At 31.2% G+C, this 26312-nt stretch overlaps 1 protein-coding gene and 1 pseudogene across 1 annotated transcript; one reads left to right on the top strand and one right to left on the bottom strand.

Annotated features, from left to right (window-relative positions):
- Positions 1–2301, top strand: part of LOC114756828 (12-oxophytodienoate reductase 1-like) — an 18076-nt pseudogene extending 15775 nt beyond the window's left edge.
- A 5495-nt stretch (positions 2302–7796) lies between these two features.
- Positions 7797–8986, bottom strand: LOC114756827 (uncharacterized). Its single transcript, XM_028945767.1, has 3 exons — positions 8924–8986; positions 8528–8832; positions 7797–8436 (listed from the first exon to the last, which is right to left on the bottom strand). Exons 1-3 carry the CDS (start codon positions 8984–8986, stop codon positions 7797–7799), a joined length of 1008 nt encoding a protein of 335 aa, XP_028801600.1.
- Between the last annotated feature and the right edge of the window lie 17326 nt (positions 8987–26312).

The following is a 26312-nucleotide window of genomic DNA, read 5'->3' as shown; positions in this document are numbered from 1 at the left end:
CTCCGCCGATTCTTTCTTAATCGATTAGTTAACATGTTGGTTTTATCTTTTTAACCATAGGTATTCTTTCGGGAGCAGTATGGGCTAATGAGGCCTGGGGATCATATTGGAATTGGGATCCAAAGGAAACTTGGGCGTTTATTACTTGGACCATATTCGCGATTTATTTACATACTAGAAAAAAGAAAAGATTGGAAGGTGTAAATTCTTCAATAGTGGCCTCTATGGGCTTTCTTATAATTTGGATATGTTATTTTGGGATCAATCTATTAGGAATAGGACTACATAGTTATGGTTCATTTACATCTAATTGAATTAAAATGAGTATGAGTAAAGGGCCTGACAAATACAAACATAATAAGCATATTATGATAAGCATATTAATATTATGCATATTAATATAGATTAAAATGAATATTTGAAATTAAAATAAATATTATATTCATTTAAAATATTCATTTAATTTCAAAATTTTAATAAAATAAAATAAAAAAATACAATAGATAATAAAATAAATAAAATAGAATATATAATATTAAGTATAAGTAAAAGTATAAGAAAACTTCGCATAAACCAAACAGTCGAGAACCCTTTAAATCAAGTAATGTAGTGATTCAAGGGGTTCTCACAAACACCAAACGTATCTGGTTACAATTCCAATTCATTTTTTTTTTAAGTTAATCTAGAGAAGAAAAAAGATTTTTTTCATTGTACAATGAACACTATTAAAAAAATAAGATTTTTTGCTCTCTTTAATTTTTTGGTTTTAGTCATTTATTAATGAAAACTATCTATAAAAAATTAGATAGAATAGCTTCGACCTTGTCAACTGATAATGAGAAAATGAAATCCGAATAAATACCAATACCTATTACAGGTATAAGGATAGAAATCGAAATAAATAACTCTCGGGGCCCAGAATCAAAAAAGAAAGAGTTTGGTTTATTAAAAAACTTGTATCCATAGAACATCTGGCGTAACATAGATAATGAATAAATAGGAGTTAATATCATTCCAATTGCCATTACAAAAGTGATTAGTATTTTTGTCATTAAAAGATATTTTTGACTGGTAATTATTCCAAAAAAAACTATCAATTCTGCAACAAAACCGCTCATGCCCAGCAATGCAAGAGAAGCCATCGATAAGATACTAAAAACCGTGAATATTTTTGGCATTGGAATAGCCATTCCGCCCATTTCGTCGAGATAATAAAGACGTATTCTATCATAACTCGTTCCTACCAAGAAAAAAAGCGCAGCACCAATCAATCCATGAGAAATTATTTGTAAAATGGCTCCACTGAGTCCCGTATCGCTTATAGAACAAATTCCTATAATTATGAAACCCATATGAGATACAGAGGAATAAGCTATTCTTTTTTTTAAATTACGTTGACCAAGAGATGTTGAAGCTGCATAGATTATTTGAATTGTGCCTAATAGAATTAACCAGGGGGAAAATAGAGAATGAGCGTGGGGTAATAATTCCATATTAATTCGAACCAATCCATACGCTCCCATTTTTAATAAGATTCCAGCTAAAAGCATACAAGTACTGTAATGTGCCTCTCCGTGGGTGTCTGGTAACCATGTATGTAAGGGTATAATCGGCAATTTGACAGCAAAAGCAATAAGAAATCCAATATAGAATATTATTTCCAGTGCCACAGGATATGACTGATTAGCTGATGTTTCAAAATTTAATGTTGGTTCATTCGAACCATATAAACCGATACCGAGAACTCCCATTAATAAAAAAATGTATATGTATGTCAATGATCAAACAGATGAATATGTTGGATCACTGGAGAATCGGTGTCGGTTTCCTTTAGAAGTTGTTAAAGCTGTTGCCGACGAGATAGAAGCAGAGTGAGTCGGAATTAGATTATCACCTGTTGCAAATTATAATGAATGTGGGGATTCCAATCCCAAAGAACTTGGCCTCTACACGACGAATTCCTTGAATAAGTACAATATTCTGTACTGTCACATGGTGGAACCAAGAATGAAGACTGCTCGGGAAAAAGATGAGTGCCCCCGCAGTCTTGCACCAATGAGAAAGGCATTCAATGGCACTTTCATTGTTGCTGGAGGCTATGATCATGAAGATGGCAACAGTGCATTGGCGGAAAACAGAGCAGACCTTGTTGCCTATGGCCGGTGGTTCTTGTCAAACCCAGATTTGCCAAAGAGATTTGAACTCGGTGCTCCTCTCAACAAGTACCATAAAGAGACGTTTTACACTTCTGATCTTGTTATTGGTTATACCGACTACCCGTTTCTTGAAAATAACTCTTAAGCCTTTGTGTGTTAAAGAAAAGGTTTTAAAAGTCAAACTAAACAACTCTCATGGTTCTATTGCTTTTACCAGTAGTTTAATCGGTGATGTAATAATATATATTAAAAATAGTTCAACAATAAGTCTAATTTCCACTATAATAATATCATAATATATGAAATTTTCAATAAGATGATTCCATATGAGATAAACTATAAGTTATACCTTAATTAGGACTGAAGGTAATATTGAAGATTTTGAGAGGGTCAGTTTTATTATTTTTTTAATTTTTTTAATAAATGTTTTCAGCATTTTTTGTGATGCCCAAAAACCTGTTCAGCATTCTAAAAACCATTCTAATTCTCAGTTTAATTCCGGATTTTGGGTCAATTCCAATCTAACACAACTCAACCATGAAAATGTTTTTTTTTAGTTCAAATCAAGTAATTGGTGAGTTTGGTCAATAGTTCAATCAGTCTCACCATCTGGTCCGCTCCGATTCTTTCATCCTTGGTTAAATGTTGTTTTTGACTAGTAAGTGTTTTCTATTTCAAACACTACCAGCTCGTTTGGTTTGATTGTGTGTCAAGAGATTACCTATAATTCTGATGCATTTTGCTATTTCCATTGTTTAGTTGGTCCAAGATAATGTAAATCAGATTACATTATGTAAAGGGGATTGTCTCAAATCCTGTAATCTAGAATACATCAATGAACCTATGTAATCCCCATTGCCACTTCCTTTATCTCACAATACCGCTCCCCATTTGTGTGCCCCTCCTCCCTCCCTCTTCCTCTCCTCTGCCAGTGTCCTCCATCTTCAACATCTCCTCCACCAACAGCACTCCTTGAGCCGCCTTCCTTTTACCCACAACTGCCAACCTCTTCCTTCTTGCACCACCATCATTCTTCTCCAATTGTAGATCTTGTTCTTCTCCACCTCAATCTTGTTCATCACACCACCATTGTTCACATCACATCCGCCATCGCACCCTTCTTAAATTTCGCACCACACTCGTCATTCACATCTCTTTCTTCCCCAGATTTGATTTTTAATCCTCATCTTCAAATTCCTTTTTCATATTGTGGGCTTTTCGTTCTCATTATGCTGCTGTGTATTTTGGTGGATCATCAGCAATAGTAATTTGACCGGGAAGCATCAAAGAAAGAGGAGGATGGGGGAGTTTTTCTTCTTACGAATAAGGCTACAATGGTCATTTCATTATAATCATGATTGCACCACATTACATTCCCAGCCATTGCATTGATATATTTGTATGTGCGCAGGCTTTTAATTGTATTATATAAAAAAAATGTCAAAATTTCAATAAACTTGATCTTCCAAATTTATAATTTTTTGCTAAACCATCTTATTGATTATACATACTAAAGAGATATCAAAAACATATTTTAAGAAACTAAAACACTTTTTTTATTGAGTTCAGAGTATCCACTGCCAATAACAGTGACTAATCCCCTCGCACTGTAAATTTCTCAAAGGGATTTTAGTACTGGTCACGAGACCCTCATACTAAAACATATTTTTATAAATAACTAATTTAATTAATCTTTTTAATCTTTGCAAATTAATTATATAACTTTTATATTAATAACTGAAACGAGCATTTAAAATTTTGCAACCATCTCTATGACATTACTGCTTAAGTATGTATAGTTAATTAGGAACATAACCATTGTAGAATTGGGAGTTTTCCACGTTAATTGTGAAAACTCTTAAAATCTACTTTAAAAAAAAACTAATTTACAAGTTTTTATAGTTTCCCGCCTTTATTTCTTTTAAATTGGGCCTTAATACTTTAACCAGTTTGTTAAGTTCATCCATCCCTTATGCTCCTCCCCCCCCCCCCCCAACCAGATCCATCCCTAATGGTCTAAACCATTATAACACCGTTAATTTTAATGAGTTGGAAGCTGATTAAGCTGACATAGAGATATGATAATGTGATAGGTGGATTAATTCCCAATGTTCATTTGCAGGGTAGGGATCCGATTGAGAGTGATCTTTTCTTCCTCCTATTAGAGGCTGCACTCAAGAACTCGGATGGTGAGGATGAAGACGAGGAAGCACTATGAATGGTGAAGACCCCAAACACTGGGAATTAGTCCACCTGGCAGCAAAGTCATGTTGTCATGTCTCTGTGTTGGCTCAATCAGCCTCCAGCTTGTTAACTGTTATCGATGTTATAAGGGTTAGACTCTAATGGATGAAATGACTTAACGGATTAAAATATAAAAGCCCAATTTTTTTTTAAAAAAAGGGTTAATACAAATTTTAGTCCCTCAAATTTGGGCCCAATTTGGTATTGGTCCCTGAAATTTAAAACGTATGGTATTGGTCCCTGAAATTATGTCCGTTTCAGACCGTTGGTCCCTGGCATCTTAGCACCGTTAAATTTTGCTGAGGTGGCGTTAACACCGTTAAATTGATGAATTGGCATATGACCTGGACATGATATTGGTCCCTCAAATTTAGGGTCATTTTGGTGTTGATCCCTGAAATTTAAAACTGATGGTATTAGTCCCTCAAATTATATCTGTTTCTAGCTTTTGGTCCCTGATAGCTTTAGGCCCTCCTCTTTTTATCTGTTCCTGTAGAACCCTCTGCTTTGTTGTTATCTGGTCTTAGTGGCTCTGGTGGCTTGCTGGTTGTGCCTGTCTTTTTGTTGGAGTTGCCAGTGAGGTTCTTGTTGCTTTTTCTCAAGCTTCTTACTCTAGTAATGGTCTTCTCTTTTTTCTTGGGAGGTTCATCATCGTCTGTACTAGAAGAAGATGGCTTCAATGGGAGTGATTTTGTATCTGAAGCCGGCTTCTTCTTCTCATGAACTGTTAAGTCACCTTTTTGCCCAAAGATAGCAGAGGAGGTAGAAGATTTAGCTGGGAATGCACTGCGTTTCCTCCACACTAATAGAGGAGCAGAAGCTCTGTGTTTTGACAAAAGTGAATCCCAGATTGCATAGATTCTCTTCGACCATAGCCTTCCATTACTCATGCCATATCATCAAGTTTTAGCTGCCAAGTCAAATGCCATATCATAGGTTAACAAAGTTAGAGCCAACTCAGACAAATTTGACGACGTAAAGCTATCACGGCCCAACGACCAGAAACAGATATAATTTGAGGGACTAATACCATCTATTTTAAATTTCAGGGACCAATACCAAAATGGCCTCAAATTTGAGGGACCAATACCATGTCCAGGTCATATGCCAACTCATCAGTTAACGGTGTTAACGCCACGTCAGCAAAATTTAACGGTGCCAAGATGTCAGGGACTAACGGTCTGAAACGGACATAATTTTAGGGACCAATACCACACGATTTAAATTTCAGGGACCAATACCAAATTGGGCCCAAATTTGAGGGACCAAAATTTGTATTAACCCAAAAAAAAAATATAAAGACCTTGTTCAAAATTGACGCAGTGTGCGTTTGGAATGCCATTTGCAACTCCAAACGTACATGGGAAAATGTACAACTAATGTTAGTGGCTTATTTTTACAATGATGCTTGTTTGGATCAATTTTTTTTCAAATGGGTTTTGGGGAAAAAAAGAGTTAGTTACAAGAAAAACTGAAAATTTGAGCTTGCCGTTCACAATAAGAGAGAAAACAACAAGAATGAAAAGTAAGATAATAGCATTTAAATGGGTCTTATCTTGACCTAATAATTTCTCTTTTTTTTTTCCTTCTAAGAAGAAAAAATTACATAATAAAATTTAATTGTTTTAATTTATTACTTTCCTTGAATTTATCAAATTGTATAAATATGATATGTTATTTTTTCTCTTTAATATGATATCCCAATAGACTAATTTGAAGAGATTAACAAAACTAAATAAATTATCAAATTAATATCATATAATATAAAACACTATTATTCAATAAAATTTGTGTCTTTTTTAGTTATTTTACATTTAAACATACTTTTTCATTAATCATCTAAACAAGTTTCAGCCTATTCAACTGGCTTTTTATAAACACATCCAAACATAAATTACATTACACTAATTTTTATTCTAACTTGAGTTTATAAAAATCAGTTTTGTCACCGCTAATCCAAACACACCTGTAAATTATAAGGATCCCCAAATTAGATTTCCCCTAAAAAAAAAAACTCATATTCTTAAATAAGCATCTCATGTTCAACAAAAATAAATGAATTAATAACCCGTGAATCAATATTCTTGTTTCCCAAATTGGATGGACACTTTATACTGTTTGACTTATGATAGGTAAGACTCGCTATAAATTTTTTACTGATTGGAGTTACCTCGTAATCACAATCCCAACCTTCATCCAATCATGCTTTAGGGTTCTTCCAGGTATGACTGGGAAGAGCACGAGATAACGGAGAATTTGTGCAGAGAAAAATAAACAGAAAACTCCAAACAAATACTGATTCTAGTTGATCAGATGATCCAGAGAGCACATGCACCAGCCCCCGGTAAGGTGGAAAACTGCTTACACAAATCAATTTAATTCATTTCTCAACTACGAATGAAATAAAGTGGCAACAAACTCAAATTTGCTTTCTTATTTTTGTCCCCCCTCTCAAACAATATAACCCCAATATGTTACATGGACAAGTCGCAAATCATCCGTGCACCATCAATTAGATACACACACACACACACGTTTTCGAGGGTGAGACTAGACACAATGGCAATATTGTTGCTGTGTGATCTGGAGATCACCGGTTTAAATCGTGGAAATAGCCTATCTACTTCTGAAGATAAGCAAGGGACATCTGTCCCTCCCCATACCCTACCTAATGTGAGGCTTGTACACTAGGTTGCCCTTGTGTGTGTGTGTGTGTGTGTGTGTCCGTTTTTTAAATAAAACTAGACAACTCATCATGCTAGAAAGGTCTAATAAACTACTCCCACTAAAGACTAAAGCAGTTTCACAAAAATCAATGACAGCATGAGAATGCCTACACACAGGTGCGGGCGCCACCACACTTATGAATGACTGAACAGAACTTCAACCAAATTGTGACATCTTAATGAAACCCAGAAGATAAAGCTAACAATGCCTACTTCCAATGGAAGGTTCACTTCTAAAAATGTAGAAGTTTAACTGTCAAAAGGTAAAGCAAGAGGGGGGAGCTTGAACAATAGACCAAAGCAAAAAAGGGAAAATGCATCCATTAGTCCAAAATAGAAGAAAGCGAAAATATAGAATGCAGGGTAAACAAATTGAAGAACTAGATAACTTCCATCAATTGTGGATATTTCAAGCAACATTATCAAGCGAGAGACCCAAAATGAAAATGGAAGAAGCAGAGTAAACAAAGAAAATTGCAAAGAAAGAGGTTTTAATTTAAAGCAACGAGAGAGGGGGAAAAAACATCAATTACTTTTCAGGCCTCTCAATCTCATACAATATAATAAGCCAGTGGCATATTTTCCAGCACTAAAAAAGAAAAAAAAAAGGGGAAAAAAAAACCATCAGGCACATCTGCTATTAAATATCCGCACTTTTTTTTTCCCCAGATCAAGCATCTTCAATGTAGCTATTGCCAACAAATACAAGGCTTTCTGCGTAATCATAAATACTATGAATAGGGGCAAAATTGGAAACAACAAACCTTTTTACTTCATTGGTAGTGATATTCATCGAATATAGAACATTTCTTCCCTTCTCATTATCCTCTGCAGAAGTAGCTTTGCAGATAATTTCATTCCTCCACATAGTCATTGATTCTAACGTGCGTGAAAAGGGGCTGCTGGTATATCTTCTAGTCCAGCTCCATGTCTCCCCAGATGCACATGCACCCTCATCTAACACCCACAAATCAATCAAATCAGCTGTTTCATCATCGTCTTCCCAAACGTCACAAAGTATGGCAAGTTTGTTCTCGTAAACAGTAAGCTTTTCGTCTGCATTATAGTCTAAATTGGGCCTCGGTATCAATGTAAACACTTCCTTTGCTATGTCAAATGAAACTATAACCTCAACCTCATCTTCACTCTCCTCCATATCATATTCATCCTCCTCGGCCTCAATATTGTCTTCACCCCCCTCTGCACCTAGCTTTACCCCATACCAAAATATGGCTCCATTTGCCGTGACAGTTTGAGACTCAAGTTTGACTCCCTTTAAATTCCCAATATCTATTACCTTCCAAGACCCTCTGTTTAAGGAAAACACTTCCACTCTATTAACCGCATCATAAAACTCAATAAGTTCTTACTATCTGGTAATCATTAAGAATTGGGCTGAACCCAAAACCGGTCACGCAATCATCAAAGTCAAAACCATCAGTTCTAGTTCTAGGAACTTGCTTGACTGCTGTAGTCGCAGGATTCCACAATGAAAGCGAAGGAGGAGATTTATTGTATTGATTGATTTCAACACAAAGCATGCCATTGCAGGAACCGAGGATCCTAGCACCGCTCAAGGAATCGATCAAAGGTGCCCTCTGAACTTTACGTACTTGCAAGCCGCAATCCAGCAAACCCAAGCGCCGGCGCAAAGAATTATGACTCCCATTACATTCGAGAAGAAGAGAAGGGTTTTGATTACTGGACTGTTGAACGTGGTCCACGATGAAAGATGGATTTTTTTATGAGATCTCTCCAATGTTTACACACACATTGAAATCGAAATAGGGATTTTACCGGAAGTCGTTTCAGAATGTTTCTGATGATTTCTTGAGGAAGATATAACACGTCGCTGTCCATTGTCGTCTGCTTCATGATTCTCGGCTCGAACGGATTTCTCAGGGGAGAGCCCTTGCGGCCAACAACGAAGCCATTAGGCCATCAGAGAATTCAGATTACACTGACTAGACCAAAGAAAACAGTTGGGTCGCTGGTTTATTGCACTTCCGTTCCTTCTTTCTTTTTTTTTTTTTACTAAAACATGGATATCTTCCTGGTAATCTCGAGACAATCATATTTAAGGTACTATAGGTAGTAAATATGGACACCTCTCCTAACAAGAATTCAAACCTTCATCATGTTGTGAAAAACTAGTCCATTCCGCTAGACCGCAACTCATGTTGACACTTCCACTCCATTTTGCTGAAACAAGTCCAAAACTTTTGTCCTGGGCCCTCAAATCAAAACCTTAAGTAAGTACTACTATTAATTCAAAGATGTAAATGATTATATCATATATTTCCTCCCTCCTTATTAATAAGACGTAATAATAACTTAAAGTCGGGAATAATTATTTATCCGCCAATGCCTTAAATATAATTATCTATTATAAGAGAATATTGTACCTAACAATAGTTAGCAAAAGGAAAATACATTAGTTTAAAATTAAACAGCAAAAAAAATGCCGAATCATAATAGAGAAATCCAACAACATCAATAGTGGGACAGGCGGAAAAATATCAATTACATTTGAAAATTCAAGTAACTATGGAGGCATTGTTAAGGAAAAAAATTAATTCTGTTAGCTGCAGATAAATTTAGAAGTTCAAATTAAATTTAAAAGTTACTTAAAATACTTTTAAATGTTTAATCTATCCATTATTAACATATAAAAGTAAAGCATAAGGTAGGAGTAGCTGACAGCACAGGCACGTGGCATCATCTATGAGTAGATAAATGTTCTTTTTTTCCTTAAAAAAAATCCCACCTTTTTTAACTATTTTTTTTTTAAGATTTCCTACCCATGTTACTGATAGTCCTATATATCCGTGTTGGTGATCGTGTTTAGTTTAAACTAACAAACCCAGAATTCCTAGAATTTGTTATTTTTTCAAATTAAATCATGGGTATTCAATTTGAGAGTTTTTGGTTGGAATTCTGCCATATGAAAGTTTGTATTTGAAATCCAAAGCATTGTTATGCCAAATTATTTGAAATCCAAAGTTTTGTATTTGAAAGATGGTATATTTATCCAGTCGTGATTATAACTCTTTACTGTATACGCCAATGCCACTTAATGTTTAAATTGGCCACTTAATATTTAAATTGATTTATAAATTGATAAATTATAAGCAGAGCTATAATGACAAAATCAGAAAACATGGGGTAGTTTTTTATTATTAAATTGATTTATAAATATATTAATATTTAAATTGATTTATAAAATGGTAAATTATAGGAAGAGCTATGATGACAAAATCCGGAAACGTGGGGCAGTTTTTTTATTATTAAATTGATTTATAAATCTATTAATATTTAAATTGATTTATAAAATGATAAATTATAGGAAGAGCTATAATCACAAAATCTGGAACCGTGGAGTAGTTTTTTATTATTAAATTGATTTATAAATTGATAAATTATAGGAAGTGCTATAATCACTAAATCTGGAAACATGTCCCAGTTTTTTATTATATATTTAAATGCAATCTTCTAAAAGAAATTCCTAATAAAATCATATAATTGTATCTTTTATTTGTTATCAATTATTAATAAACTAAAAAACCACTAAGCCACACCCTTAGAGTGTGGGCATCATCACGCATTATTAAGTTTCATTTGGGACATTTTTTATTATTAAATTGATTTATAAATCTATTAATATTTAAATTGATTTATAAAATGATACTACCTCTGGTCCTTAATATAAGATCTTGTTTGACATTTATTTTGGTCGCAAAATATAAGACTCCAATCCATTTTGTCTCTTATATTTATGTTTTTTTTTTCCTAAGGTAACCCTTCTAACAATGGTAGTTCTAGCCAATACACTTGATTAGTAAGGATATTTTAGAAAAGATAACACCTATTTATTACAAATAACTAACTTAACTTCTTTTCTTAATCTCCTCAAATTAGTTAACTAGCTCTTATAATTAGGACTGGAGGTAGTAAATTATAGGAAGAGCTATGATGACAAAATCCAGAAATGTGGGCAGTTTTTTATTATTAAATTGATTTATAAGAAGTTGATAAATTCAAGGAAGTCATGAGAATTGGAAAATTTATTTACTTAGAATACTTCACAAATTTAAAGAAACCAAACTACAACTATATATAAAATTACAGACAATATATTAAGATACAATAATAATCATCCAAGCGTCCCAAACATTATGCCCTCATTAATTCTAGGGAAAATTATGCTAAAAGACCAAAATCAAAAGTAAATTATGGTCAAGAACACCATGAATTCTATTTCTATTTTTTTTTTAATATGTCTATCTATTAACATATAAAATATAGTACAAAGCAAGACTTAATAGCAGGCTGACATGTGGTAGCACCATTTCTACCCATAATCCTTTTTTTTTTTTACCTTGAGATTTAGTTCAATCAAATTTTAAATTAGTTCATGTCCGATACATATGCCATGAGTTTCAATCAATTCATATTTTCTTTATACGATTTTCTTGGGATTTAGTTTAATCAAATTTTAAATTGGTTCATGTCCGATATATATGTCATGAGTTTGGATCAATTCATATTTTTGAATAGTATAAATATAAATTTAACTTAACAATAAAAACTCTAAGTAAATATTAAATTTATGTTATGAATATAATAATATCTTTGTGGATGTCCATATATCTCCCACTATCTCCTATATCTCTTATAGTCTCTAATATCTCTCATTATCTCTATATCCCTCAATTATGTCATATTATCATGTAATCTGTAGATTCTATCGAAGGTGTAAAGCTGTGCCAATAAATAGAAGTCATGTATAATGTATTGAGCACTCTTGAATGGAATGAGAAATACTCTCTCTTGTTGATCCTCTCTTCGTCTGTATGATAATTCTTTATCTCTTCTTTATTTATAATACGTTATCAGCACGAAGTTTTAACCAAGGTGCGTATGATATACTTTTCTATCCCATCATAATTTTAGAGCATCATCTTTATTATTTTTCTAGAGTATCATTTGCTCTGTTCAAATAAAAATACCTCGAGCATCATATATATGGTGTTTCAGAGTATCCGTATTCCTATTCAATTTATCTAGGATAATCTAAGCCATTATATGGAATTAAAAGGATTATCTACTGTTGTTTTAAACATCGGGTTTCATGGCTATGATTGGAGATTTTTTTCCCCCTCTATTTCTTATTGACCCATTTTGATGGAATTCGAAGTTCCAATAGATACTAGCAGTATCCGTAAAGATTTGCCATCTAAAGTTAAATGGCCAGAAGCCATATAATTCTAAGTTTTCATCTCATTGTAATTGAATGGCCAGAAGCCATATAACTCAAATTTTCCATTCTTTTCAAATTAAATGGCTAAAAGCCATATGATTTTGATTTTCTATATTATAGCCAGAAGCTATACAACTTGGAGTTTTTATCTTATGGCTAGAAGCCATATATATACATATATATGGGGTTAATTCTCTATTTTTTTTAGAATGACTTGAAGCCATATATATTTGATATTTTATCTTATTAAATAACTCGAAGTATTTAGGTATAAATTTTCCATCTTATGGCTAGAAGCCATATATTGATTACTGTTATCTTATTAAATGGCTAGAAGCCATATAATTTGAATTTTCTATTTTATGGCCAGAAGCCATATATATATATAATTCTGTTTTATCTTATTAAATGGCTAGTTGCCGTATAAATTTGATTTTCTATCTTACGGCTAGAAGCCATAGATATTTGAATTCTTTTTAATCTCATTAAAAGGCTAGAAGCCATATAATTTGTATTTTCTATTTTATGGCTAGAAGCCATATATATATATATAATTTTTCTTTATTTATATATATCATGTTGAATTTTCTATTTTATAGCCAGAAGCCATTTATATATATATATTTAAATTTTCTTTTATCTTATTAAATGATTCGCATTCATATAATTTTGATTTTCTATCTTATGACTAGAAGTCATAAATATTTAATTTTGTTATTTTATTAATTCGCTTGAAGCCATATAACATCAAAGTTTTATTTATGGTCAGAAATCATATATTTTTAATTTTTTTATTTTGAAATTAAATAGCTAGATGCCATGTATCTTTATTTTTTTTATTAAATGGCATGAAGCCATATAGTTTTGATTATGAGAAGGATCATTATATGGTTTGTTTATAAAATAAAAATTATGACAATTAGAATTATAAATAATGTAGCTCAGAAAACTAATGACTATATAGTAAAGAATGTATTGGTAAAAGAGTTTATTTTTTCTCTTTATTTCATGTTACATTTAATTAATTTGAAATTCAAGTTTTATTTTTATCTTATTCTCATATATTTTTGACATTCAATTTGATATTTATTAATATTATAATTTTCTTATTACTAAATGGCCAGCATACATTACACTCATGTTATTGAATGACATGAAAATAATAACTTATGATGTTTTTAAAACCCTGAAGGCTTATGGTTTAAATATGAAGTGACACAAATGATATTTAAAAATATATATAATTTCTAATATAGAGTCTTGAAGACTAATGAGTTATAAATAGCCCTGAAGGGTTATGATTCAAATCTTCCTAACTATATAGTTTGATTTTAGTCCTTATAGATTTTTTTTTGGTTGAATTTATAAATTTATGGATAAGTTTTGAAACATTACATAATATATACAAAGAAATAAAGTTTTTGAATAACGAAATATCGAGAATATATATTGTTAAAAAAAAATACTTCATATTTTGGGGGGGAAAAAAAGGTATAACAAAAAGTGAAGTATATCATATAGTGAAATAATAATATATTTTAGTTCCTGAAGAACTATATATAGAAATTTTTTTAAGAACTATATGTAATCAAAAAATTGATATAGTTCTAGAAGGACTAATAACAAAAGATTGATATAATTCCAAAAAAACTAATAGCAAAATGTTGATATAGTTCCTGAAGAACTAGTAACAAAATCGATATAGTTCTTGAATAACTAATGTAGTTCCCCCCCATTATTTTTGTGGCCAGAAAAGAAATTGATAATGAAAAATTATGACCCACAAACATTTATATTAGAATATTTGCTTATCAAAGGGTTTTAAGGTGATAGCTCAATTGGATTGAAATCTATTATTATATATGAATCAGGAAGCATTTAGATTTCTAAGTTAAAGATATGTTATTAGCTTACTATATATTATTCATTGTATTTGAAGTACAGAAATAAGAAAAATATATTTATATGATTCACACTTAAGGGGGAGATTGTTGAAATACAAGTGTGAATCATGTTGGATGGAATTTGTTATTATTAATATTAATGTCATTCCTTATATCTCGTATTCTTTTTGAAAAAGGCTCTAGAAGAGTCAGTGACGCTCAACCTTCCATGAGTGCATAAGTTTTTACCATTAGGTAAAAAATAAAAAATAACGCTCTAAAAGAGCTATATCGTGATTCATTATCCTGAAGATAAAATCTATAATTGATAGCATATTCCTTATGAAATATTAAGGTGACAAATGAATAATGTGACATGGTAACCGGAAGTTTACCAATAATTGAGAATAATTTTATAATAAACCAGAAGTTTATACATTTATAGTTTGGCATGATCGGTCAGATCATCCCGGATCATAATGATGCAAAATATCATGAAAAATGTGCATTATCATTTATTAAAGAACCAGAAGATTCTTTAAAAATGATATATAATTCAAGAATTTTTATGTGTTGTTTGTTCTCAAAGAGAACATCACTAGCTATGCTCAGAATCGGATCCGTACAGATCTATAATGTATCAACTTTATATATGGGCCCATTTAGACACCATGTGGACTAAAGTAATACTCTGTAAGTGAAAGATGCATCTATAAAATGGTCACTGGTGTTTATGATCAACTTGCAACTTGAAGTTTGCAAATATGTTCAGATGATTATATTGAGTAGATAAGTTCTTTATTATGAAATCAATATGATTCTCGTTGAGATTGCTAGTGATTGTTCCTCACGTTACTGATGATTATATGCTTAGTAAAAGCTTCCATGAGTAGCTAGATCAGAGTTTATGAGAACATAATTCCCATTTGAGTGTTGGGATGATTGATTTTATATAATTTTGCACATAAATACATCAAGCTAACAATGTATTGTGAATTCTCCTATTATAATTGGCTTTTGTTCAGCAGCCAGACATTTTTCATCTTAAAATGTGTGATATCTATTATTCTACCGCAATAACGCACATAGATGGATATTAAAAGTAAGTTGGGATCACTGTTGGATAAAATCTCCTTATTTTTGTTTGTCTCTAAATGAAACAAAATAATGTTTCTAAAGGAGATTTATTGATTTAGGAGATCTACATTATATGTTCCCAATATGAGGGGGAGAAAATGTGTAGCTGGAAAAAAGAATATATAAAATGCATTTTTACTATCAAATGTAGATTCTCAAATATAGTAGTATGAACTAGAAGTTCATAAAGTATTGCATTCATAAATATTATTAATATCTACCAGATATAATTACTGATCAAAATAAGAATTCTTAATTCTTATATTCCAGCTAAAAGTGCTCATATTCTTGAAGACATGCTAAAAGCATGAAATTATGATCAGTTCCAAAAGAAAAGAAAAAGGAGTAAATGATCATGATGATCATACTAAGGAGGCATGAATTGCAAAAGAGATTAAGACATAATTGTCTGACCCTTGAAGAAGTTTAAGTGTCTGAAAGCAATAAACAAATCTCGATATGTTATGTCATAAAAGAAAAGGGGACCGATAAAGGAATAAAATTGTCAACAATAATTTTATTGATGATATCATGTGATCAAATAAGGATCTTATATATAAATCTATCATGAGATATAGACAGAAAAATAGTTGGCCAACAAAAAAGAAAAGACGCAATGTAACAGGGATTTGTGTATCCCTGGCCTATGCACTTGAAGTGTAATGCTAGTATTATGTAAATAGACATTTGTACAATATAAAGAGAAATAAAGTCTTGTGGTGGATTAAATTACATGTCTTATCAATCTGGCAGTCTGGTAATAAATGAAATTTTTTCATGTGCGTCTTAAAAATACATAACTATAACGTATAATTCACTTTATAGTGAAATTTTATATGAATCCCTGAAGGATTCAAATCCTTGTATAAATTCAAACGATCTAATATATGAATAGATATGGATCATAATGTATGAAAATCCTTGAAGGATTTAAGTTTCTAGAAGCATACAATTATGTTCTCAAGAACACTATTTAAGTAAATCTCTATATGAGACATATGTGGTTAATATTGACTGAAGGAATGATGTAAATATATTCCAACTTGTCTGTTTGTGAAAAGATTCAAAATGAGTCTGTTATCAGTACTATTTATAATGATAATATCAGAACTCCTAATGAGTTTTCAATAGTTGTGAATTACTTAAAGGAAAAAAATTTGAAATGAAACCTTTCAGAAGAATACATATAGATAAGTCACATCTATTATGTGGATGAGTAACATCTATTATATGTTTCATTAGTTGCAAGATCTTTAGATATGGACTAAAGATCGATTTAGACCTTCAGAACGTAATGAATAAATATTTGGTCTAGAAGTACCATATCTTAGTATCACTGAAGCATTTATATATATAGCCATACAGAATCTGATATATCATTTGCTGATTAGTATGATATGGTTTTTTATCAACATGAAGATGTTGGAATAGAATTAAAATATTCTTCATTACTTTAAGGGTGCCATGGAGGTAATATTATTTTATTTGAAGGTACCCAAGACTAATCTTAATGGCTATATAAATAAAGTATTTTTGTTTGATCCTCATGTCAAGAGATCATAGTATGATCTACGTGTGAGTAAACTATAAAAAGACTATTTGTCTCGTAATTTTCAAAAGATTATGAAATTCATATTTGATGTTTTTATCTCATTACAATATTTGAAAGGGTTGTTCGTTATATTAGACTTTACAGGCTCCAAGATGTCAACTGATGTTGCCAAGAAGGGGAGTTGATACACGTTGTACTCTTTTTTTCTTGTCCATGGTTTTGTCCCATTAGGTTTTCCTAGCAAGGTTTTTAATGAAGCAGCATTGCATAGTGTATCAATGAATGATGTACTCTTTTTCTTTTGCTAGGTTTTTATCCCACAGGGTTTTTCCTAGTTGAAGTTTTTTAACGAGGCACATTCATATATATTGGACATCCAAGGGGGAGTGTTATGAATATAATAATATCTTTGTGGATGTCCATATATCTCCCACTATCTCCTATATCTCTTATAGTCTCTAATATCTCCCATTATCTCTATATTCCTCAATTATCTCATATTATCATGTAATCTGTAGATTCTATCAAAGGTGTAAAGCTGTGCCTATAAATAGAAGCCATGTATAATGTATTGAGCACTCTTGAATGGAATGAGAAATACTCTCTCTTGTTGATCCTCTCTTCCTCTGTATGATTCTTTTCTATCTCTTTTTTATTTATAACATTTTATTGATTTTTTAACCCTCAATTGTTTGCTTTCTCGTCAGTTGTTATATTGTTTCTATTTGAATTATTTTGATTGAATTGTTTGTATTTATTACTTCTTATAATTTTATACTTAGAATAAACATATTTTGAATAGATATTTTAACATTTAAATTTAAAACATATGAAAACTATATAACTTTTTTAAACCACCCCGATTTATTTGAATGCAGGTTTCATGTCTTTCTAATCAACTAGTATGATACCCGTGTGATGCACGGGTGCAAAAAGATTTGTTTATGTCGTATAAAAGATTGGCAGATGGAAATAAAATGGTTAATAACTTGAAAGTCACATACTTGATTCCATAATTACATAAGAAAAATGATATTTTCTTCTATATTATAAAAGTGGGTTGTGTGACTCATCGTCAAATTACAGCATAATATCAAAGTTTTTCAAAATTATACAATTTTTACAAATTCATTATCAACTTTTTAAGCTAATATATATTCTAAAGATAAAATTTTAAATAATTCAACCGATAAATTCAAATAAAAATAATTACTCATTGTTTATGAATTCTAAGTTTTTTTAAACTTTAAATAATACATATGATATCACGTACTTACACAATCGTACATGGCCACCTTCTCCGTCGTGTAAATTGTTTCTTTTATAATATGTAATTTAATATCTAACTTATCTTAATATTTTAATTCAAAATATCTAAAATAAAATAATTTGAAATTTGAAATAAAATTCAAAGTTCAAACAAATCCATAAACAAATGAATATGTAGGTTTACACAGCCGTAAAAGAGTTCAAAATCTTTCTTCTAATTCCAAAATATAAAATAAAACCTGAATCAAAACAATTCAATCAATAAATTTAAAAATATAAATAATTCATTGGTTTCATAAGTTGATGTATTAAAAAATATTTAAAGTTTAAATTTAACTAAGACATGAGAAGTTTAAAATAACTGCAAAGTGAAAGAAAAATTGAGATTAAAAATTAAAATACATATAAATTTAAAACAAAATTCGAAATAAACACAAATAAGTAAACTAAAAATTCAAACAAAACTCAATAACGGTTTATACATCTTAAGCTTTTTAATTTTTTTTTTTCACATCACTTGATCAATCAAAGTCTTTTCCTGATCTTTTCTAAAAACAACTTTCAGTGAACATTTATCGATCACTTAATCGATTAATCATTAATCAATCATTTAATCGATCATCATCTATTTTGTGACTTTCCTGTGAAAATTTCTTGAAAACCTTTTTCGATCATTTTTTCTATCAACCATTTATCAATAAAGTATTCGATCAGCACACTTTCAAAATATATTTCTCTCATACTTACCTTTATCGATAATATGATCGATCAAACATTTTTCGATCATTTATTCAATCATTGAATCAGTTCATTTCATAACAGCTATTCACGATGTTCTTCAAAATCTTTCATCTCTTTGTCTTCAAGCTTTTATCAGCCTTCCTTAATCATATTATTCTCTTTATAAAGACACGAAGGCATGCGTATCTGGAAGAAATTAGCATTGTACAAAATACAAAAGTATTTCACTTGCTAAGGACACTCTGTCTGTATTTCTTCATTTATCGATCATGTGTTCGATCATCGTATGATCCATAATCTATTCGATAAATGCATATATCTGATTTAGTCTTTCTTCTGATATTTAATTGATAACTTGATCTATCAAACATTTATCGATTCAAGACATCGATCAGGTAAGTTCATATTACTTTGAGTATCTGATGATTGATTCCATGTTTTCCCACTTATTATTTCTAAGATTATCATATACTTATCACTTGATTTGAGGAAGATTATTTTAGGTAAAGAGCCACAATGAATTTATGACGTGAAGAATCAACTTTTGTCAAAAGCTTCCAACGACTAGTTTCAACGATCATATTCTTCAAGCCAAACGGGAAGAAGATGCTCAACGGTCAAATGCGCAACATCATCTATAAATAGAAGAGCATTCAAAACAAAAAAGGAGGAGAGTCTGAGCTTACAACATCAAATGCTAAAATACCAAATAAACATATTTTCATTTAGAGTTCCAACAGAAAACTCCCTTTTTTTATACTTCAAAGACTATAAGATATGTATTCGTAAGATAGAGAGGAGAGTTTTCCAAATGTGCTTAAGATTCATCTATCACTTCTTTGAGAGAAGAAATATTCAATATTCATTATCATTATTCAGATTGTATCCTTACAGTCTGTAAGGGGGAGTATTTATCTCAGTGTGAGGTTGCTGTTGAATAGACTGATTAGTCTAATGATTGTAAGTGGCGTCACAGGTGCCCGGACCAAACTTGCAGTTACAGTGGTTCTCAAGTACCTGTGTTAAACTTGAGGGAGATAATGGATTGAAAATCTCAGGAGGAGCCTAGGGATTGGACGTAGGTCAGTGAGGATCGAACCAGGATAAATCATACTTTGCATCTTCTCTTCCCTTGCCTCTTTATATTTCCAGCTAAACTATTTTACTACTGTGATTACGCTTATGTCGATTCATTGTTTTTATACTCAGAATTTTTTATGAATTTCCTTATATTGTGAAAAGATTTTTAAATTTAATTAACACCCAATTCACCCCCTCTTGGGTGATCAGCCATTCTTATATTTGGTATCAAAGCAAGTCACTTGCTTAAAGGATCTAACGATCTTAAGTGCAAAGATCATGGCTGATTTTGAAGATTTTGATTATACAATTTCACCATTTCTCAAAGATATTGATTTTTGGTTTTGAAAAACTCGTATGACATGATTTTTGAAAACCATTGATTTTGATATGAGATATGTTTTTACAAATGATTTTGTTTTTAAACGAAAAAAGGATTGGACTGAAAAAGAAAAGAAAATATTTTCTTTGAACATTTGTGCAATGAAAATTCTGTATAGTGCTTTAACTGAAATTGATTATAAGAAAATCAAATTTTGCTCTATTGCCAAGGATATTTTGGACACTCTTGACTCTATTTATACTTTTAACACTTGTGTTGAAGCTAAATGTGATGACAGTTCACTTGAGACCAATCAAGAAAAGGATACACAATCATCCACTCTCAATGACCAAATGGAAGTCGAGATCAAAGAAGGTGAAATCACACAATATTTCCATAAGTATGTCAACATAAAAGAACAAGAGGAAGATAAGCATCAAGAAGAGCTCAGTGTGGACAAATATGATGAATCATTATTTGGAGCTCAAGATGCACTTAAGGTAAATGGTTCCAATTCTTGTTGTACATTACTTATGAAAAATGATTTTGGAAGTTTGCATAAAATTGTTGTTCAACTAGTCATTGATTCTGTTTTTAAAAGTAAAAATATCTTTACTCATGCTGAAAAATTTATTGGGAAAAAAGAACTTACAAAGAAAAATCATTTAAGTTTGCATTCTTTTGATAAACACAATATTTGCATAAAATCTCATAATGAGTATCATTCTGTTATTTGCAATTATTGTGGTAAATCATGTCACATTATGCTATTTTGGAAGAAATCCTAATGTGAGAAATAAATTTGTTTGGGCTCCCAAAGGACAAGTAAGATCTAATACTAACACTCAAGGACCCAGAGCAAAATGGGTACCAAAATGTCCTTCTAGTATTTCAATTTTACAGGATATTTCTAAGGACGAACATATTGGCCCAAAGAAGAAGAAAGTGCCTAAGAGAACTACTCACATGATCAATAAGAGAACTCTGAGAGCACCCATTACTAGAACTACAAAGTTCAATCATAGGAAGCAATGGATAAAAGCCAAAGGAGTACTTGCACCTCAAGGATGGACTACCATAGTGTAAAATTTGATTACCTTAAAGAGAAAAAGAAAAGGAGGATCTCTCAAGCATTGAGCAAAAGACTCCTTGAGTCTATATTTTATAGGAGAATATTACAAGCACCCAAAGCGAGGAATCAAAAATCTCAACCTCACAGAAAGATGCATTGGGTATGCAAAAACAATTCTCTAAGTACCTAAAGAAGGGAGAAAGCCTTTCCTCAACATTGTGACCACAAAGGAATTGATCTTGAGAAAGCTTATCTAATATGGATTTTGGTGCTGAATGTGGAAAGAAGAAAAATCAACATTAATCCATCAAAATCAAGCAAGTTGTCACAAGAACAAGAGGAAATATGGTGACATCTAATCTTTACCCTTTATTGTGTTGATATGAAATTCATATTTGGATAATGAATGCTTGTTCCTTGTTGCATTCCATTAACAATCAATCTTTTATGATCTTCAAAATATTTTCCGATTGCTAAATGGACCAAAAATAGAATTGTGCATAGTTTTCTGTGTTTGTATTTTCAAATACACAATCCAAATTTTTTTTAAAACTTATTGTGAAAGTGCATATAAATGATTTAGAAGATATTCATTTTTGTTTTGCATTCAAATGATTTTCAAAATTGGAAGTTAATATTTCGAGTGCTAAAAGTTAGAAATGCTTCAAATCCTTCTAATAGAGTTTTCTTCATCACTAACATGATAATTCCTAATCTTAATGTGCTATCCTATACTTGAACTCCTAAATCCTATTCTTCAACGAGTTAGACCTTTAGTCTAACATGTTAACCATCCATGTGAGTTTCAAGTCCATCTTTACAGAAAGATTCCAATATGTCAAAGCCTTATGTGTTTATCCTTATTGACTGAGTTATTCCAAGCAAGATTATGCGATTAACCATTTCAATAGAATGACTTGTATAGCTTCTGGAACCTATTTAACCTGCTAGTCATCTAGACTAATGAGTTAATGTACTTCATTATTTCAAAATCTAGTTTTAGAGTGTGAGCAAAGTCTTTACACCTCCATCATGCAAAGCCTTTTAGCTAACATCTTATCCATATGACTTATACTCTCAGGAAAATTCTCTAATGTGTTAACACTGTTGTTTGACATATTACCCGATCTGATCTTACAAATTGAAGCTATATGATATTTTCCTTCAATTTGTTGACTTCCACATTTTTTTTACTAAAGTATTTGCTTTTAACAAGTTTTAAAACTTTGTTTTCAACATTTATGTTTTAAATAAGTGCATTAAAAACCTTATTTCAGAAGAAGATTAATTTATCTTCTAGTTTCATGTGCATATTTTTACATAACGCTCATGATTTGAATAAATCCTTGTTTTCAAATTCATAATCATTCATGGCTAACTTAATTTCATGCAAGCCTTTAGTTTTTCATAAAGTTGGTCTAATCAAATCTAACTTCAAAAGAATTTGTGATTGATGATCTTTTGGTTATAAAATCTTTTAATACCTTCTTTGCTAAGAAATCATATGGTTTAATCCATATAAGAGCATGAGAGTCATTATACCTAACATGCTGTGGACCCAAGAGAAGTTGGTACCGAAGAACTAATATTTGTGTTGTAGGTATCCTAAAGAATTATAAGATAAAATTCTATTGATGGGGATGTCACGAAGATGGTATTCAAATTTGAAGTTTCTAAACTTCGGAGATATCCAAGCTCACCAAAATCAAACCCCTTGGACACATTTCAAAATGCTCTGTTTCGAAGACCAAAAACAAGGGTAAACAGAGTAACTCTTTCTCCAACACTTTATCAAGCATCGGAGGAAAGAAATGATAACGTATTCGAGAACCTAATTAAGTCTACAGAAACTCGAGTCCATTATCAAGAAATGAATGATGCATCAAAAAAAAAATGAAGGAATTCAAGTCAGTTTTTCGAGTAGCTACTCAGGTAATGCATAACTCAATAAGATTATCGAGCCAGTATACAAAATTCCAGGTAATATCATACTCAACTTTCTCTCTTTACTCGATAATATTTTCAAAAATGTTTCTTTCTCTTTTCGATAATATTTTTGATAAAGCTTATATTCGAAAACCTTTTCAAGTAATAGTTTGGAATACTGGTAATATCTTTCTAAAGCTTATTCGAACAAGGTATGATTAATTCGAGTCCGAAATATAAGCTTTGACTCCAGTCTTCAAGGGTTATTCAAATAAATTCATTGCTACTTAATTATTTTCAAAAAATCAACTGCTATTTTGCTACTTGACTTGGAGAGAGTCAAAGTATCTGTGTTCAAAATTTCTTAATCTTTTCTTATGCCCTGATTAAAGGGGAGCTTCACATTCACATGTGTCTTATATCTTAAATGCTCATCTCCTTTGTCAAAATAGTATACTCATCCACATTCACTGTCAATTGATTAGTTTTAATGATGAGTTGCTTTCACATCTTCCCTTTATGATCCAATTTGAAAACAATTTATAGAAAGGATTATCTATACATTTGATATTTGATTGTACTAACTATTCTCCTTGCAAGAACGTTGTTGAATTCATAACAGGAGAATTTGTGCTATGAAAGAAACTCCTCAATGGACTACAAGGAAAAATTATCAAATTTAAGGATTGATAATTTAATATGCAATCAAGGTATGGAGAAAAGAGAAAGTGATTGAAGATAGAAAAGATTATTGGCATCAACCTTCAAAGCATAATCACCAATACCAATACGAATGAGCATTAAGCCTGGCAATAGATTTCATGGGTCAATTTATCAACTTGCTGAATTCAAATGAGCATTTATAAACCTCTCTTTTATAATTTATGAATATTAATACATTACATATAATTTATGAAGGATGATATATTACCCCTCACACGGAAGCTATGTCCTTGAAACTTTTTGCTGATATCAAATAGGGGGAGAGATAGGCATGAAAAATATGTTGCATCTAATTTGATTTCATTTCATCCATATTTTTCATAAAAGATTTGCCATCATAAAAAATAGAGAGAATGTTAGATACGATGATTAGTTTTGATGATGTCAAATAATATAGCAAAAAGTTTGCATAAATTATTTATCTCATATTTTGACTAACTATCGTACTTAATATCTTGTGTAGTTTCCTTAAGGAAAAAAAGGAGTTAATATGTTGAATTTTGAGTTATGGAGAATGATCAAGAGGAAGAAGAAGAAGAGAGATTGAGAAAAGAAGAACTTGTAAGATCAAATGAAAATATCAAGATTAAAATTCATAGATTTGATATTAGAGGTTGCTATGCTTAATTAAAAGTTTGAATAGCTCAATCGGAAGCTAAAATACACAAATTTGAAGTTATATCATCATATATTGAGTCGCCCTTCATATAAACATTGAAAATAAGCTTCAGAGATGATTTTCATGGGCATTGATTGACCAAGAACTCGAGTAGAGGCTTATCGAGTAAACACATACTCTATTCTGCTCCATTCTTTGTTTAGCTCTAACACATGTTCGGTGTTTTTATAATATCTCTTAAACCACAAATCTGTTTGAGGGGAAACTTGATTCATATGAAACTAGACTCAGAACACGGTTCAAGGACACCAAGATTAACTTCAAAGAGTTTCATATGAAGGAGATATGTTGTTTGAAACATTGTAGTTAGGTTTAACGCCTTTATTCTGATCTTCAGTCACTATGATGAAGATAACTTTGTGTCTACAATGAATTTTAGGGTGGTTCTTATTGCATTAGAAAGTAGACTCAGAGCTTTCTAGGAATACGTTATTTGAAAAATTTAGAGTTGAATTGGAAGATTCATGATCACTCAAAACTTTCGTTTTGCTTGAATCAGAATTCGAATTTATTGAGGCAAAAACCATAAGTTCTACATAGATTGATTAAGCTTCGAGCAACATGCCACTCAAACATGTTATTGAGTAAAAGTACTAGAAGAAATGAGAAAATAAAAAGCCATTATCAGATGTTACTCGAGCCAGTTATCGAGTAAACTGATGATTCGAGTTGATGATTGAGTAACAAAGCAAAAAGGTATAAACCTTCAGATTTGTAATGGAAGAATTATCGATCATGTATTGGATAAGTGGCTAAACCTCTCTAAACAGTGCTATTATTAAGTATTAGATCACTTGATTAATAAACAAGGTTTCGATAGGCCATCAGATAAATGAAAATTATCAATCATTTAATTGATAATTGGTTGATTGATGAGCTGTCAGAAAAAGGTTCAACTTCCTTTGTCTCATAACAAAAGGTTTATTGATCACCAGATCTATTAGGAGGTAATCGATAATGACTCAGATAAATTTATAAGCTTTCTTGATTCAGGTAATGTGTTAAATAGTTGTTGTATTATTCATCACCTTATCGATTATTATTTTATCGATAACTTGTTTAAACATTGTATAGTAATTTACTTCTAATTAATCGATAATGTATTCTGTCAAAATTTTCTTTCAAGGTCTTTAATCGGTCAATTGTTTTTTAATCAAATAATTGATCATCAACACCTTCACTACACATATCTCATCAAGGATTGTTTTGAGCTATTTTCAAATCACTTATTTGATCATTCACTTATGGATAAAATGATCGATCATCTTGAACTCTGCATCATCTTTTTTTTCACATCACTTGATCGATCAAAGTCTTTTCCTGATCTTTTCTGAAAACAACTTTCAACGAGCATTTATCGATCACTTAATCAATTAATCATTGAAACATCCTTCCTTTAATCTCTTAGAGTACGCGTTTGGAAGTGTTACGGTTCAAGCGATTCACTAACCAAGCCCGTAGATTGAACTTTGTGATTGGTTCTCGGGCTACTGTTCATTAGTTAAATTTCAGATTTTTTGGTCCAACTTTTGGCAATCATAA

The sequence above is a fragment of the Neltuma alba genome, unplaced genomic scaffold (genome assembly GCF_004799145.2).
Source record: "Neltuma alba isolate B1F8T4 unplaced genomic scaffold, ASM479914v2 tig00010511_pilon, whole genome shotgun sequence".
In the NCBI taxonomy this organism is placed as follows: domain Eukaryota; kingdom Viridiplantae; phylum Streptophyta; class Magnoliopsida; order Fabales; family Fabaceae; genus Neltuma; species Neltuma alba.
Note: the sequence above shows the minus strand (reverse complement) of the source record. Positions and strands in the feature narration are given on the sequence as shown.

Coding starts and splice junctions, on each gene's coding strand:
- LOC114756827 (XM_028945767.1), bottom strand. CDS start 8,986: ATGGACAGCGACGTGTTATATCTTCCTCAAGAAATCATCAGAAACATT. Junction 8,833..8,923: donor ACATTCTGAAACGACTTCCG/GTAAAATCCCTA, acceptor CACGTTCAACAG/TCCAGTAATCAAAACCCTTC. Junction 8,437..8,527: donor GATTGCGTGACCGGTTTTGG/GTTCAGCCCAAT, acceptor TTCCTTAAACAG/AGGGTCTTGGAAGGTAATAG.